Here is a 17,453-nt window from a genome sequence, read left to right as displayed (position 1 = left end):
TATCTTACTCCGTGGTCCGTTCCCTACCAAGCACGCTCTGACCACGCCCCCGGCTGCCCTCCGATCAACACCAGCGCAGGGGGGCGGCAGCGTACGAAGCTCTCCCATAGCCTGATGGCACTCCCATTTCATGACCAGAAAGGCATTGAAGGACTCTGCCCTCGCGTTATTAAGCCGGCGTCTATCAAACTGCTCCGTTTCAACATGGTCAAAGCGGTTTGGAAATCGTAGACAACAATTAAGAAATCCATCACGAGAAAGCTTCACATTCAACAATCGTCATCGTTTGGAGGGGTGAATGTTTTTTTTACACTGGCATCGACATGTTGGAACAATTAAAGCACTTTGGCATCGACATGTTGGAACAATTAGAGCACTTTAACACACTACTAATTCACTGTGGAAAGCCAGAACTATGGCTGAAAATGTGGCGACAGTGCATTGACGTTCGTTTTGGCAACTAAAGTTGGGCGGACTTGAAATTTTCAAGAACAAATAAAGTGAGCAAGGGGACGCCTCTAGCACTGAGCAACAATCCTGGTTTGAGGCTGGACAGACGTAAGCCAAGTCTATACAAATGTGTGCACATCCTCTAAGAAAAACATCTGTGCCACACTTCTCCCTAGGCAATAATATGAAATTATGTCATAGGTCAGAGGCAAACAATGCTTTATTCTTTTTATGCACCTTTTAACTACCAACTTCCGCTACATAGCAAATTTCACGAATAACCGGCACGCCATTCCATCCGTGGCAAGGCAGAACATCATCACAAGTTGTCCATGAGTACAAATACACGACTTGCTGGAAGGATTATGTCACAGGGCATTGGGAACACTCTACAGACTTGGCTGCAAAGGCTCATCACTCGTACCACACCGTATACTGGCAGAGAAACTGGTAATAATCACTAGGCCTAACTAGGCAGGAGTGGAGTTGCGCCTCCAAACAGAGTATGCTTTTTGTCAGTTTTGTTTTCAAATGGTTACTGTTCTCTTTCAAGACGACCAAACCACGCCTCCCTCCTCCCTCTTCTTAAGTATTCTAGGCATGGCCCGAACGGTCAAACCACAAACTCAGTCACGAAAACTTTTGGAAACCCGCGTACCATTATTAAGGGTGCCCGCGCATCTTACGGAAGGGCTTCCAAGTATAACGGCTAGTGCTGGAGGCAAATCTGCAAAAATGTGCGTTAGACTAGAATAGACAGCCCCATGCAGACTCGTCAATAACAGAGTAAAGTGGAGTTGTAAACAAGAAAAAAAAAACAAAACAAAAAAAAACATAAGGGCTTGTGTACAAAAAAAGAGGCAAGAGAAGATAAAAAAGTGTACATGCTTATAAAAAGTGACACCAAATGAACACCAAGAGCACCGAATACAAAACAATTATGATGCAAAGAGCAGATTAGATTATTCTAGCGCCCGTTTTAGAGCTTATCGGATTTTCAATACCTGTTTCTAGTGCTCGTGCAAACGTACAAATTCAAGCAAGTAATGTTAAAGTTGATATATGCCCCACTTAATTCAATATTAGAGCATTGATTGATCAATGACATCTGTGTAAACAGCTATTTTCTGGAGTAACACTACAGCCGCCGTAACCAACTTCCTGTGTCCGCCTAAGCATGAGTTAGAGATGCAAACAACAAAAAATCATAGAAATAGCAAGGGATGAGAAGCTTGGTCAATGCCTTCTGTGCGATCAAGGGGCAAGGAAAAGGAATCTGGACACATCAGCATTACGATAAATAGAATAAATAGTGCCCTTCACCACTCAAAGCATGTCCGAGAAAGATGTGACAGTTTATATTGAGATATAGCTAAACTGCAGGCAAATTAACAAGCATGGAATGTTATAAAAAATTTGCTCAACAAGAAACAAGGCGAAATGCAGCTGCAATATCAAAAGTTGGCTTGTAGGCACACGCGGCATTCTGAATACGTTGATCGACTGACTTAGGCATTCTTGTTCACAGGCAACGACTTGAGTACATGTACGGGTGAAAAGATACCCGGCACATCAGGCCTTAATTCTCTCTTAGTAAACACCTGTATAAATAAGTATATAAAAAATGTGCAGTATGCCACACAAGTTGTTCTGGGTTTCGACGCGTATTAGCTCCCACACGCACACACATGGGAAGCACAAGTATTTAAAGCACACCGCCAGGGGGGCAAGGCACTGTCACAGATGAACAACACACTGAGCTCGAGAGTTGCAGAGACAAATTGTACTTTCAAGGAGACTTTTCAGGTAATTACAAGCCTGCAATGCCACTTGAGAATAGGCTGGCAAACAGGTACTTTAACACTGCCGAGTTTACGGTACCGCCACTAGGACGTGACAAGCATTTGGCACTTCTGCTTACCCTTATTAAAAAAAAATTTTTACCATGGTGCTCCGAAATGAATGTTTGGCGGTTCAAAACTTTCCCCCAACAGCACCAGATTAGGTTATACTGCTAGCAACTGCTTGGTCCCATGTGCAGGCATTGACTAACCACTATAGGTCAGCCCGTTAAGCACGAACAATTCTGTCATGGTACATGTATGTTCACCAAAAAGGTTAGCCAGTACTTGCACTCTGCCACAGTGCAGTGTTCTTGACATCACTCAGTATTTTCCCCCGACTTCACTTCCGACAGTTCGGTACGCAGTTTTAAAAGGGAAGACTTTGCAACTGTCACAGAATTGAGTATGTAAAAATACAGATGTGCTTGCATAGTTACGACATGGAGCTTTGGGCATAAAAAATTTCTGGCCCACATCTGCAGCCACCACCGAGCAAGTACGATTTCAAAACAAACCTTGTGCCGTAGTATAGGAGCAGCAGCTCGTACAAAGTTACCGCTTGCTTTCTTTTTTTTCTTTTCGTAAGCCGTCGCTTCACTTCTGTCAGTTTTCATTTTCGCCGCACGCAGCACTGAAAACAGGTCACAGCTGCGAAAGCCGACTGACTGTCCTTTCAGCAAGGCCTCCTTTCCAGACTATGTGCATAGTGACTATTTTCACGTGACGCGCAATTTCAGACATGCTAAATATTTCTATCATGGCACAAGGCTTACCAACTTCAGTTGGGGTCCACAGAATGGGCACACTTTTTTTTTCCCCCGTGACCAGCTCGTTTCCTTTTCAGAGACTCTCTTTGTCCAAGGCCTCGTGGAGGTCCTTGACCAGTCTTCCCAGACACTCGCGGTGAACACTGTCACTGCCAAACACAGAGTCCAGTGTCTCAGGTTTCCCGAAGAAGCCGAAGACGTGCTCGATCCGGCCCATCGACTTTCCCGTCAGGTGGGGCCGCACAAGGTTGGACAGTAGGGTGCTGCATTCCTCGAAAGCGCCCACGAGGTACCGTCGGTCGTACGAAAAGTCCATCTCGTAGAAGCTCACCACGGCCATGGCGAGTGCGCGCATCTTCCGTTGCAGCTGTTCGGCGACCTTTATCTCCTCTGCTGAGAACTGATTGTTCCGGTGCAAGACGCCAACCTTGACCACAATCTGAAACAAGCACATAGACTTTGTCACAAGCACCACTCGCAGCTGCGAGAAAATCACACTGAAGGGGACAGCACGTCTATCAAAATAAACCACCACCGCGGGGACTCGGGGGCTAAGGCTGCTGAGCACCAGGGTGCAAGTTTGAGCTCGGCCGCAGAGGCCATTTTTCTGGTAAAGGCAAAAAACGAACATGCCCGTGTGCAGAGAATTGGGCGCACAAGTGATACCCAGTGGTATCAATTACCGTATTTACTCGCATAAAGATCGCACCCCTCAAGTATGTCGTCCAAGTTCGATTTTTTTTTAAATTTCTCGCGCAATGAACACACCCTGAACTTGCTGCAGCAGTATGTCATATGCGTGCCAAGTCTAGCTGATGACAATCATGCTTACCTCTGTTTCTTTCCCTTTCAAAGAGGACATGGCTACGTTATTGCGGCAGACTTGCCGATATTACCAATATTGGCGAGCATGCTTTTAATATTGATGAGGAAGAAATATACTCACAAGCCAAAGAAAAAAACGCGCTCAGGTTGGCGAGTCAGCCACCATGTCTGTTTTGACTCCCGCACAGTAACAGTGGCAGCCACTTATTGGTCAAACTGTTTTCACCTCGCAGCAAACTCGTACTGGCGCATTCGGTAATTCATGAAAACACAGCATTCTGTGTCAATTTGCAAAGCTGCTGGCAGCGGTGTGCGAAGTTTTTATTATGTTTCTATTTATTATTTAAATTATGTTCATGAGAACTATCGTAAAAATGCTTACCCACAACTTGCTTGCGTTTTCACTGCTCAAAAATTTTTTTGCAAAAAATTTACCCCGCATACTGCACGCACCCCTAAACTTACATCAAATTTCTCGAAAAAAAAAGTGCAATCATTGTGCGAGTAAATACGGTAATCCGTAGCATTCTCCTATGGCGTACCTCATAATGTGGATCATGATTGCCTCGTGCACAGAATCCCCGTCGCAAAAGCCTACTGGGGCGTTATTCCTTCTTCCCTTAGTTGCGATAATTTAGATGCGTGTTCGAAGTATGATGGCGGTAAACACTATCCCCCCTCCCCCTCTCCGCTCGAGTCTAGGACATTTCAATGAGCGGACATTTGGGTGCACGGATGTTTTGGTGCACAAGCTTTCTGGCAAACAAATTACCTGGCGCTTACTTGTTTTAAGCAGCCATTCTAAATTTCCACGTAACTTGGGTTAAGGAGCACAAGAATCTACTGCAGTGCTTGCACATTTGTATTAATGCCATTTCTTTTTTTTTTTTTCAATTTTTGTCTGTTAATACCTTGTTAGGGAAACACCTATTACGCAGCCAACTAATTAAATCTTTTTGCAGACTTTCTTATTTATGACAAGACTTTATAATGTAGAATCGCTCTTGTTTGCCGCATGCACATCAGCTAACGAAATCAGCCGGTGTTTACGATGCATTTTACAAGCAATTTCCTCTAAATAAAAGGCACACTCCCACAATGGAAAGAAAGCAACTTTACAAATATTCTGTGGCACCCGAAAATGCAGAAAATCTTATGAAGTGTTTCATGCGCGCAGCATTGCGACGCTAAAACAAACTTGCAAACACTGTTGTCGGCAGCTTTTTCTTACGGAGAAGTCTACAATATCGCCGTGTGGCTAAGGCATTGTGCTGCTGAGCACGAGGGCGCGGGTTCGATTCCCAGCCGCGGCACCCGCTTTTCTGATGGAGGCGAAAAGCAAAAACGCCCGTGTGTTTCAGATTTCGGCGCACGTTAAAGATCCCCAGATTGTCAAAATTAATTCGGAGCCCTCTACTACAGCGCGCCTCATCGCCTCGTCGGCGCGTTAAACCCTACAATCAATCAATCAGAGTATCGTCGTGGCAGAAGACTCGGCCTTTTTGAAGACAGCTGCAGCTGCTACCTGTCCCTGCTAAAGCGTGTACGGATTGTGCGTACAAATATCAGTCACTCCCGTGTTCAGGCAAAAGCGCGATGTCATTTGCCTTTAGGCCCAAGGCATGTCAGTTTGCTCTTTTTGTGCGCCGCAGGATGAGGGGCCTTAGAATATCTGTAAACGTGTGCATGCACACGTGCTTGTGGTGTCGCAAATTAGTATGATCATGATTCCGCGAAACCAATGGGTAATTGGGTTAGCCAAAGTTATTATAAGTAGGGCCCACACAACATACAATGAAGGTAAACATTTGGCTGCGATCTGTCTGGTTGGAAGGTTACAAATGAAGAGCTTTTATTACACTGCAAACAATTGTACAATAAACAAAGAACCGACATTTCATAACCACCTTTCTTTCTGAGGGGTAACTGGGGCCAGGCTGCTGCGGCGCCTGATAGCCTATCAACGTGTGAGGTATCTCTCTGCGCCCCTCTCTGCGGAACGCAGCCCATGCGTGTACACAAAGGTGAGAGTTCGAGGGTAGCGATTAAGGTATTGTGAAGTTCGCTGAATGTTCGACCACTCAAGTATAAGCTTCCTCCTCCAGTTGTGTATTGTGTTTTGACCCTATCTCTTTTGTGCGCAACAAAAAGCCTCCCGAGGACACAATGACCAGTCTCGTTGGCTCCAGTGTCGCCCATCTCGAGGAACAAGCTTGCTCGCTGCACCCTTCCACGCGGCACGGTCATACAGACCGCACCTCTCTCCAGAAATCGCTCCTTCTTCGCCCCGAGGCCCCACCGGCAATTACTCTTCAAGCCCTGTATATTAACCCTCGGGACATTGTTGGAGCCTTCTTCCATTATAACAGGAAGAAAATTATAATCAGCTAGTGTGTGGAGGGCTACAACAGTAGTCTATCAGCTTTCGGCGCCCACTTTGCACATTGGGAAAGGAGCAAATGGCACCCCCAACCTATAAGGCTTGTTCCCCCCCCTCCTGTACAAATCCCTTAGCAATGCCACTGTAAGTGCGATCGCTGATTATTATTCAGTCCACATCCTTGTCGAGTGAGCACGACATTCAGCACCGAATGAATTCCGTTGCTATGTTGGTTATTTAGGCCCAAAAGGGCAGGGTGTATTTATCATACCTGAGTACAAGTATGGCATGCCAACATCATGTATGACATTAATAATTAAATTGATATTTTCATGACACGAACTCAGAGGACGAAAACATTCACCAGCTACTTCGGTCAAAGTTTTCGTTTCTTTAGTTTTATTCTCCTGTCTTTACGTCTCCTTTCATAAGCTGCACAGAAAAATTAAAAACAAAAAACAAACGTAGTATAGCTTGGGCTTTGATTATGACTACGGCGCTTAAAGAGCGGTTTCTTCGGCGCGGGGCAAATGAGATGGGGCAAAAGAGACGGGGAAAATGTGTGCGGGGCTTTCGAAAGCAGGGCAAAAGCCGCGGGGCTCCCGGCGTGGGACAAATGAGAAGGGGCTTTTGAACTCGTGGGCTTTCGTGCACCACCCACCTCATCGCCCAGTTGTAGCTTTGGCACATAAAGCATCAAAGAATTGAAAAAAGAAAGAAAAAACCCTTTGCCAACATGAATTACATCGAATGTCCTCTGTGATTTACCACAACAAGGACGGCCACATTCCGTTAGCACCAAGCCCTTTACCAATTTTGCAAAGCATTGGCACTGTCAGACTTGTGCAGGTTTTCACCGCCCACTTGTGCAGTCATTAGACCGGCATTGCAACAAATGCCCAGGGGTTAAAAATGACTGAATCAAACTGACAGCCAACACAAGGAACAAGCGCTTCGGACGCAGCCCTAGCCCAGCCGGCAATCACCGCCGATATGTGACGCACGTGCAGTTTTGACAGAACGCTTCAAAACACCGCGGCACTTACCTTAATAATGTTTTTCGTGATTTTTTCTGCTTCCTTTTTGTTGCCCGTCACGTGCTTGACCAGCTTGTATAGACTATCCAGAAGGTTCGCCGAGGCGTCATCGATGAAGGCTTTCGCGACGCTCTTGTTACTCACGCGGCTGAGCAGTTTCTTCTGGACACGAAGCCCGATGTCTTTCGCGTGGAATTCAGCCACTGCGAAAAAACGTGATTACGACTCGGTGTCAGACGGTACCGGTTAGAAAGATCATTGGAAGCGCGAGCACGGAAAAGTTCCTAAGACTCATTACTGCGCAAAAACCAAGGAGATGATCAGAAGAATTTAATGTTCTCGCGGATAAGACGTCGGCAGTGCGCAGTCAATGCGCAATACAACTACGTAGTAGCGGGTCCGTTGCGGACATCATGAACGGAAGCTCGAGGCGAGGAAATGCTCCATCGACAACGCCTTACGTACAGCATTCGTGCAAATGGGAACAAAAGATGCGGGCACGGCAACTTACTTTTGTCGCGTTGAACGCTCGTGAAGCCGAGTTCCCAGCAGGCGGCGAGTTCGCAAGGCGCAGCTCCGTAGTGATCACAGCGTTGGAACGCAAACGATGCGTTCAAATTCCAGGTGTTCAAGCCTTCCCAACGTATCTGCCAATCTCCGGCCCGTGAGTCACCTGACCTCGCCCGCTGCAGTTTTTATGCGCTGTCCTGTTTTGAAGTTTCAAACGCAAATGAACATATCTGGACAAGGACGTAACTACGGCAACAGACGATAGAAGCGCGTGTTTTACTCTGCGTCACACTGGTTCATTCATGGCCAATGCTGTGTCGCTTCCACTCGCTGGTGGTGGGTGGTGTAGCTGGTGTAGCGGCACGGCGACCGGCTTGAGACGCCTAGTTGCGTAAGCATACGTTTAAAAGCTTTGGGTCAGTCTGGGTCATCACGGGTCACTGACATACAGCACACACCCCAAACATAGGTGCGCGTTGGGTGATAAAACGAGGTAAAATAAAAGGAGAGAAAAAAAAACGTTATATGAGCAGCACTCGTGCACTCATGCGTGCCTGTGGGGAGAGGGAGAAATAAAAAGGAAGCAAATAAGAAACCACCTACGATAACTCTGTCAACTCTGGCTTGTTTGTTATTAAATGGTTCATTTGTGCTATCCACAAGTTTAATTGACAATGATGAATTTGTACTTTATGGTGACCACTTTGGCCAGGTTCTGGGAGGTTGGTGCAGGCTGGTGGTTTAGGTTGTCTCAGATTATGCTAAATTATTGTGTCAGAACGCTTAGTGCAGGGTTTTGTAGCAAAATATACAGGCCAAAAAATGTCAGTAGTATTAACTCTATTATAGTGCCTTCTAGGCACTATAACTCTATGGTCAAAACAACTTGGCAGCTGTCACGACCACAGCGCCAACCTAGTCTAGCGGCCAATCCACATGATGCAGCCGATCCAAAGACGACTACCAAAACGTAGCCAACGCTCTGACTGCTTTCAGCGCCCCTTTCACGCTGTGCCTAATAAGGGAATCTTTAGCCGACCGGCGCTTTGTCATCTGCAGTGGAGCACGAGGTATTCGTAATTCATCGGCGTTAAAGCAGTAGCGTGCCTAATCTCGGGCTCGCAGAACGCTCTGAAGTATTTAAAACTTCCCGGTACTCGTCCGCCAAACTAGGGCCACAATTATGACGTTCCGCGGCATTTCTACGGGAGCTCTTTCGCAGATGCTGAAAGAAGGTTCTCGACACTACCAGGGCGTGGATGAAGCGCTCTTTCGCAGCATCGAGGCCTGCGTCGAGCTTTCTCGTTGCGTCGCTTCGGCCTACGGACCCAACGGGCTCAACAAAATGGTGATCGACCACCTGGAGAAGCTTTCTGTGACCAGCGACGCAGCCACGATCTTAAATCGACTCGAGGTGCAACACCCCGCCGCCAAGCTGCTCGTCATGGCGTCCCAGATGCAAGAAGCCGAGGTAGGCGATGGTACGAACGCTGTCGTTCTGCTGGCTGGTGCTTTACTCGAGAACGCTGAGGAGCTAGTGCGGACAGGATTGACGCCTGTCCAGGTAGTTGAGGGTTACCAGCTTGCGCTGAAGAAGGCTCTTGACCTGCTGCCAGAGTTGAGCGTGGATGAAGTTAAAGACGTGCGCAACCCGGAGGAAGCGCTGAAAGCTGTTCGCACAGCCATGTCCAGCAAACCGTTGGCCGGCGCCGACCAGCTCACGAAGCTGGTGGCCGAAGCTTGCCTGGCAGTGCTGCCGGAGTCTGGCGCGCTGAACGTCGACAACGTACGCGTGTGCAAAGTTCTCGGGTCCGGCCTCGACCAGTCGCAAGTTGTCCTCGGCATGGTGTTCAAGCGCCAGGTGGAAGGCGAAATCACCAAGGCCAGCGACGCCAAGATTGCCGTCTACTCGTGCGCCGTGGACACGATGCAGACCGAGACCAAAGGCACGGTGCTCATTCAATCGGCGGACGAGCTGCGCAACTTCTCGCGCGGCGAAGAGAACCTGCTCGAGTCGCAGATAAAAGCCATCGCCGACGCTGGCGTCAAGGTGGTGGTGAGCGGTGGCAAGGTGGGAGACATGGCGCTGCACTACCTCAACAAACACGGGCTCATGGCGGTTCGGCTGCCGTCCAAGTTCGACGTGCGGCGCGTGTGCCGCGTTGTGGGCGCTACCGCGCTGCCGAAGCTGGTGGCACCGCGCCCCGAGGACCTCGGGCTCTGCGACTCTGTTTACCTGGACGAGCTTGGCGAGACGCCTGTGGTCGTGTTCCGTCAGGAGGGCCGCCAGAGCCGCGTGGCCACATTGCTGCTGCGGGGATCCACCGACAGCCTGCTGGACGATGCAGAGCGGGCTGTGGATGACGGCGTGAACGCCTTCAAGGCTGCCACCAAGGACGGCCGCCTGGTGCCAGGGGCCGGTGCCGTCGAAGCGGAGCTGGCCAAACGCCTGTCCTCCTGGGCTGACACCCTGCCGGGCCTTGAGCAGTATGCGGCACACAAGTTTGCCCAGGCGCTGGAGTCGCTGCCGAGGACGCTGGCGCACAACTCGGGTGCCTCGAAGCCCGAGGAGCTGGTGGCTCAGATCCAGGCCGCCCACAACCAGGGGAACGTCCACGCTGGGCTGAAGGAGGAGGCCGTGGTTGACGCTGTGAAGAATGGCCTCTTGGACCTTCTGCTCACGAAGCACTGGATTCTGCAGTACGCGACCAATGCTGCCGCCACGGTTCTTCGCGTCGACCAAATCATCATGGCCAAGCCAGCTGGCGGACCCAAGGCGCCCAAGTCGGGGGGAGGGGACTGGGACGACGACAAGTAACCAAAGCAACCACTTCTGTCATCAATAAACATGCACTTTGTACTTATGTTGCCCATTTGTTTCTTGCTTGACCAGATTGCTGCAGTTTTTTTCCACTGCTGAGCATTAGGTTAAAAGCTCAGTTACCTCTACAAGTAGACATACTTCTGGAAGAATCAAAATATGTATGTGTTGTAGGTTGTAGCCCATTATGAGCGTAGTAGGCACAATGTTTCCTCTGAGAATTAAACGTTGATACACAACAGCTATCTAAGGACAGCTGTTGTGTATCCTGTATTGTTGAAAACTTCTCAAAATGAGATCTGTGGCTTCTGCATATCTAAAATTGAAATATTTTCTGTTCATGATTTTCGTGACCATTGTTTTCTAGTAACTCATCATAAACCCAATTGCAGCAGCTGTAAAAACGGGGGGACACTGCTCTTTAAAACAGCTGCCTTTAATTGTTAAGTAAACTCTGTGAGACTTGTCAGTCTTGCTAATTTTTTTCCACTGGTTTCAAATATGGCATTATTTTTTGAGTAAGTCAATTAGTTCCCAAGATAATTAGAGGTGATTAGACATGTTTCGAGAAGCAATAGAGAATACAGTGTTAGCCATAAAACTGCAATCTTGATATTTTCCGATACTATGAACCCTGGTGAGTGCAATAAGAGAATCAGTTATTTGATGCACCGCTTCGAACTAATTTTAGAGCGATTAAACCTTGGTGGCATAAGTGGCACGGAACCATTTCAAATGCCCATTTCAAACACGAAAGTTTAATGAGCTGTAAAATTTGTTCCCAGTGGTGCATCAAAAAACCAATTCTCTTGCTGCACTCGCCAGGGTTCATAGTATTGGAAAATTTAAAGATTACAGTTTTATGGCTAACACTTGTGTTTATTGTTCCTCCGGAAATGACTAATTATTTTGGTAACTAATTGACTTACTCAAAAAAGAATGGCATATTTGAAATTAGTGGAAAAAAAGCAGCAAGACTGACAAGTTTTACAGAGTTTACTCAAAAATAAAAAAAAAATGGTTTAAAGAGGCATGTCCCCCCTTAAGTGTAAGCAATGTTCAAGCTGTCATATTCCTGAGTGTACAAACAAAACATTATTTTGTGGCATGTCTTTTGTGCTCTGCTGTAAAACCCGAGTTTGTTGCTGGAATCGGTTCACCTACTGGTCTTGTAAGTCACGATAACTTGGCCTAGGCACTCCCAGCTGACGTGCAAGGGTAACTAATTGTATTAGCTGTAAATCGTGTTACCCTGAGGATGCAGTTGCATGTTGAATCAGCCATTGAAATATATTCACCTAATTAAGCTGCTGAAAATGGTAGCAGATTGTGAGACGTGCGCTTTTCAAGTAGACCACAAAGTTGCCATCAAAGATATTTCTGATCCAGAAATTTTTATGCAGCCAGCATTGTACGTGCGGGTTAGTGCAGTGTTTTGGGGATACTTCGTTACTTATAAAGCCTAATATTACGTGGGATTGGACTGGATGGAGAGCAACTAAAGCGCTAAGTTGGGCGAGTTGGTTACTATCTAAGGAATTCATTGTACTAGCGAACATTAACACTGACAAAGCTAAAGAGGAGACGAAACACGCTATATCTAGCGTGTGCTCTAGCGTGTGTTTAGTCTCCTCTTTTGCTTTGTCCCTGTGTTAATGTTCGCTAGTACGATGAATTCCTTGGATGGAGGTGTTTGATGACCCCTTTGTTATGTGGAATTCAGCTTGCCTTTCCCCTCGAAAAATTTCCAAACCTGACACTGTGTAGGGGCAAAGTACATTTATCAGGCAAGGTTTAACTTGCCCTAATGTCGTGAGGAGCTGCCATGAGCCTTAGTGTGATTTTATTTTTCTATAGGAACGCTGAACACAATGTCGGTGGCCAGCTAAGAAGCGAGGGAGAATCTTCCCGATTTATAATACTTTGAGAAATTGATCAAACAGATTGATAAAACCTATACTGCAAATGTGTAGGGCTCTACTATTTCTGGTTACATATCGTATCTACTCGATTCTAAGTACCCCCTTCTTTTCCTTGATTGCAATGCCCAAAGTGAGTGGGGTGCTTAGATTTGAAAAACCTAAATTACACCTACCCCCGGTCACTTTTTTAGCGGTCATATCTCGATGAGATGGATGCAAGGAATAATGTTTTATTTGGCAAACATTAAAAAAAAAATAAGTACAGACCCACCCACCACTTACGTCTGATACTGAGTCATCCTCACTACCAATAAAGTCCATTGTACCTCTTGGGCCGCCGCCTTCAGTATCCCCCAGCAGGTTGTCTTCTGCTCCATTGAAGTGGTTTGTAATTGAAAACTTCATAAATTATTTGGCCACAACGTCAACTAGGGACCACTTCCACGCGTCTGAAGTCAACGTTGCGATGGTTGCTTAGGAAAGGGGGTACTTAGATTCACATGCAAACTTTTTTTCCAATATTTTTTCCCGAAAGTAGGGGAGGGTGCTTAGAATCGCAAAAATACGATACTTACTCATTCTCCTAAAAGAACTATAAAAGTGGCTTAGCGTTCAAGTTGCTGGGAATGCGGAACAGCTTATGCTCGATGTGGGGGCCAAGTCTAAATCGTGTGATTTAATTATGGGTTTTTGCAAAAAAATTAATCCATGCCCTCTAAGCTCCATAGAGTTTAGATTTGGAGGAAGCGGGGTAGAAGTTACGGTTGGTGTTCAGGCAAACGGGGCCAGTTACCGTTTTTTTTGTTTTGGGGCAAGTACTAAATTTGCCCCGTTTGCACATGTTGAGCCATTTATAATGTTTCCCCTTTGCCCTAAAAGAAATAGGACAGACTGTTGAAATTTGCACAGAAGGCTGAACAGGTTGCTTCACATGCGACCAGTGTTTGTAGTGCGCGAGTTAATGACCTAAAAAAATCCTACTGCAAGTGCTCAAACCGTTAAATGTATGCATATTTTTCAGTGTTGTGGAACAAGTAGCTGTAGCACTGAGTTCAAATTTGGATGGAAAAAAGAAGGGAATTTCAGGTAATTGTATAGTTAAAGTTTCAAGCTTTTGGGGTAATTACGGTATTTGGCCAAAGTTACTACATGCGCATTTTCGCCCTACTTAGAGGTGTTGAACTAAATGCGTCGAATGTTTGTACATTGTTCTGAAAGAACTGCATTTGGCAGGGAGTTCAGATGTGAAGAGAATCTGGGGTGCATTATGGGTGGTGCCGGGGCATAGTTTCAAGCATGCGAGTTTTTTTCGGGTTTCGGAGAAGATAATGCAAGTGCTCCGAAACGTTATGTTTATGTTTTCTGATGTTCCGGGGGAACTAAATGTGGTGAAGAATTTAGGGTAGGAGGTAATACAGGGCATGTCAGAGTTTGGAATACTGGCAGAGTTTTGAAATTATGGGTGAAGTCTTTGATTACCACTTGAAAAATTGATCGTGTTTTAGGTCTCTGGAAAGGTAGGAAGGTTAAATGTCTGTTCAGCTGATAATAAAGCAATAAAATCGAAGGGAGGGTGGCCCCAAACGTTGTTCTTTTGCTAAAAATACTGATTCAGCACGTAATGCCATGATGTAAATGACTGAATGGCCTTACAAACAGTGATGTTCTTTGGAACGTTTTTGTAAATAATGCTGATGAGGAGGCGGAGAAAGAGGAATGAGCATTTATTCAGAGCAAAACAAAAGATGGTAGAGCTGTTTGTTCACATGGGGCCTTTTCGCTGGAATTTGCATGTTGGTGAGAGCACGAAGAGATAGGTCTCGTGGAGTCAAGTTATGCAGGGAAAGGCGTTTGGGTGGATTTTGCTAAGCACTGTTTCTTCAGTCTTGTGTAACATGAGATGAAAGAGGGGCAAAGTTAGTTATTGTAGCTGATGATGAGCCAGGATATCGTTAACTAAGGCCGTGAAGATGAAATAAAACTTTGTTCAATTTGAACAATTAGCTTTGTTCAATTTGAACAAACTCACCAAGCTCCATTCCAGCCGTGAAATACGCTTTTGTCCCACGAGATTGCAGTTGTAGGCGTTTCGGCCGCAGCCAGTTTTTTTTGGAGGCCAGCCAAAGTGACAGAATGAGATATGTGTTGTCAAATGTGCCTTTTACATTGAGGGAAAGAATGACGCAAGGAGTGGTGGTACTGACGGAGCAATACTGACAATTTGACTAGTTTGCATACATTTTAGTGATGAAAGCACTTACAAAAAAAGGATGAAGAAGGGAACAAATGACACAGTGCTAACTTGCAAGTGCTACTGGTTTAATAATAATATATACATAAATATATAATGATCAGATTTCACATGATAGGTTCCTCTTGTCCAAAGTCCCTTCTTGGTTTTATCTCGAATGGAAGGAGCCTATCACATGAGGTCTGGTCATTATATATTTGTATGCCTTTTCGCTAAACCAGTGTGTGAATTAGCGCTGTGTTGTTTGTTTCTTCCTTTGCCCCTGTTTTGTGCACTTTGACCACCAGGATGTTCTGAGATGGTTGTGGATTTTTGTTTTTGATGTGGAGGAGGATGTCCTTGGTCAAGAGATGGGCATGGAAGTTGAACATTGCGTGTGAGGGAAGAAGTTCACATTCTCAAAGTAAGTGAGGAGTAAAGTTTGCCTGAGGAAAGCTTGCCTTTGTTGGACCGAGTGAAGCTTGCCCGATCCACACCGATAGGTTATTTGTCGTAGGTTGCTCATTGATATTGGTTTGTTGGGTTTCGGTAGTAGTGTGATGTTGGCATGGCACCATTCTGCAGGCATATGGTGCCATTCTGGCAGCAAGTACCAGAAGATCCATTGGGTGTACATTGAAGTTTGTGTTCATCCACAATCGATGAATTAGTTCAGCTTCATAGTTTAAGTTATCAAAATGGCAATATTTTTTACTGGCTCGCAGAGCTTAGCCTTAAAATCTTGTTCGATCATTCCCTCAACGCCTTAAGGTGATATGAAATAATAGTATAACAAATGGGGGGGTGCCTACCAAATATTTTTCTCGTGCTAATAGCTGAGAGTGTAAGTAAGAGATGGAGATGAAGAGGCTCTGAGTATTCTTCCGAAGTTCCGGAGGGTTTTATCGGTGCATTTGGTGGGCAGTGATTGACGGCACAGTGACTTCTGTGCCAAGCTGTCTTGCTATCTCCTCGTTCTCTAAATGTAAGTACGTAAAGCCCTCTTCTGCTTGTGTCCTGTGTTCGCTTATTGTTCCTGACAGGAGACGCATGCGCTGCTGCACCTTTAAACTGTCCATCTGTCCATTTAAAGTGACTATTTAAGCAAAACGTACCGAACAGAATAAACTAAGATGGTGCATGCTGCATTTTTATACTAATGCATTCTTCATGCGTAGAACATCTAGCTTTCCAGTGCGAACCCAACGGGCCCATTCATTACGCATGTTTAAGCCTAAAAAGGCTGCTTTCGATGAAGCTTTCGGAGTAAAGGGTCAGAACAAGCATTTTAAATAATTTATCCAATAAGCATGTATAGCTCAGGCTAATGGGCCAACCTAAAGGTGCATGTTAAAACTGGGGCCGTGCGGAACAAAGGCATTTGCCCTCAAAAAATGCTGAGAAAATACTTTCAGAAAGCAAATGAAGTAGGAAATCGGTAATAAATCAGCCTGAATTGTAGTTGTATGCTGAAAAAGTGGGTGTACCTAAAACTTGCGACGGGGTATGATCAAATTTACCTCCAAAGGATGATTTGAGTGTAATGTTGAGAAGGTCCTTCAAGTGTGGAGGCTAATTAGGTGCGGCGGGGGCAGTCGAAATATCTTGAAATTCAAGATCGTCGACCAGCTCAGAAAGTTTTTGTTCTTTATCAAGAAAAGCGTAACATTAAAATCAGTATAGTACTATTGGGTATTCCTTAATTCAAAAGCTTCTGATGTCCATTTTAGCTTTTCATTGGCACCACACTTCTATAAAACAGCTCCACAATGCTCACACATATGTGAGCTCACTTTGGCACACGTACAGATACTGCGAGATGCCTTCGCCAAACTTTTCTCTGTTCTGTTTATCCTACGAGGTACACATTGTGGCCGCTACTGGCTTGGGTGAGAAGGCTGCTAGAATAAGTATAATTCAGTTTGTGATGCCGCACTAGCTGAACCGCTGTTTGTTGGCGCTGTCGATTTCACCTGCAGCTGCTACCTAGAACCAGAGGAAAAAAAGGAAGAGGGGATGAATTCTCCGCCTTTTAGAATGGAAGCCACAAATATGTCTTCAGATGACACAGCGAACTCACCAGACCACTTACGGAGGAAAAGTGGTAATGAGAGATCGAAAGGGGGGCCAATAGAGTTTTCAACCGTGGCAGTCAGCAAATGGTTTTGAGCCCGTGTGCACATCCTATGCACTTTGCCCAAATTGCAAAAGGGAGGGCGTGCATTGGATCCAAAATTGACTGATGTTTGTATTTTGTTGGTGCTGATGATCCCTCCAGCTTGCGGAGCTGCATACGGCGAGCCCACGGGTTTTGAATGAATTGTCATATTCACCAGAACCTCGTTCTTTGCAGGCATGGGCTTGCAGCTTTAGCAAGACTGTGCAGAAAACACTCAATGTTCATTCTGACTAAAAAAAAAAAAAAACAGCAGCTCACAAGAATGTTTTGGGGGAGCGAAGTAAATAGAAGGCAGCCTTCTGAGCACATATGACACGGCTCTGGCCGCGGGTTGTTATACAAAGTATCCAGGCACAGCTAATCCGGGGATGGAGCTCGATTGTTGTGCCAGAGCGGCCGGCCCAAATGCGTTGCATGGGGCGACGCGGCGACAGCGGGGCCGATTCACGCCTCATCCAAACCAGACCAAACCGCCCGCGGTGGACAAG

General features: G+C 46.0%; 2 protein-coding genes across 2 annotated transcripts; one reads left to right on the top strand and one right to left on the bottom strand.

Moving 5' to 3' along the window:
* Window positions 1-652: 652 nt before the first annotated feature.
* Window positions 653-8,398, bottom strand: Sigmar (Tumor necrosis factor alpha-induced protein 8-like protein sigmar). Its single transcript, XM_077699513.1, has 3 exons — window positions 7,815-8,398; window positions 7,313-7,506; window positions 653-3,500 (listed from the first exon to the last, which is right to left on the bottom strand). Coding segments are annotated over exons 1-3 (561 nt in total). The 5' UTR covers window positions 7,816-8,398; the 3' UTR covers window positions 653-3,134.
* A 392-nt stretch (window positions 8,399-8,790) lies between these two features.
* Cct8 (chaperonin containing TCP1 subunit 8) lies at window positions 8,791-10,677 on the top strand. The gene has a single exon (XM_077699510.1). It carries the CDS (start codon window positions 8,997-8,999, stop codon window positions 10,629-10,631), a length of 1,635 nt encoding a protein of 544 aa, XP_077555636.1. The 5' UTR covers window positions 8,791-8,996; the 3' UTR covers window positions 10,632-10,677.
* Window positions 10,678-17,453: the final 6,776 nt, after the last annotated feature.

Source organism: Haemaphysalis longicornis, unplaced genomic scaffold (genome assembly GCF_048455015.1).
Source record: "Haemaphysalis longicornis isolate Haplotype H1 unplaced genomic scaffold, Haemaphysalis longicornis Haplotype H1 scaffold_2, whole genome shotgun sequence".
Classification (NCBI taxonomy): domain Eukaryota; kingdom Metazoa; phylum Arthropoda; class Arachnida; order Ixodida; family Ixodidae; genus Haemaphysalis; species Haemaphysalis longicornis.
The sequence above is the reverse complement of the archived record's forward strand: the minus strand, read 5'-3'. Positions and strand labels throughout refer to the sequence as shown.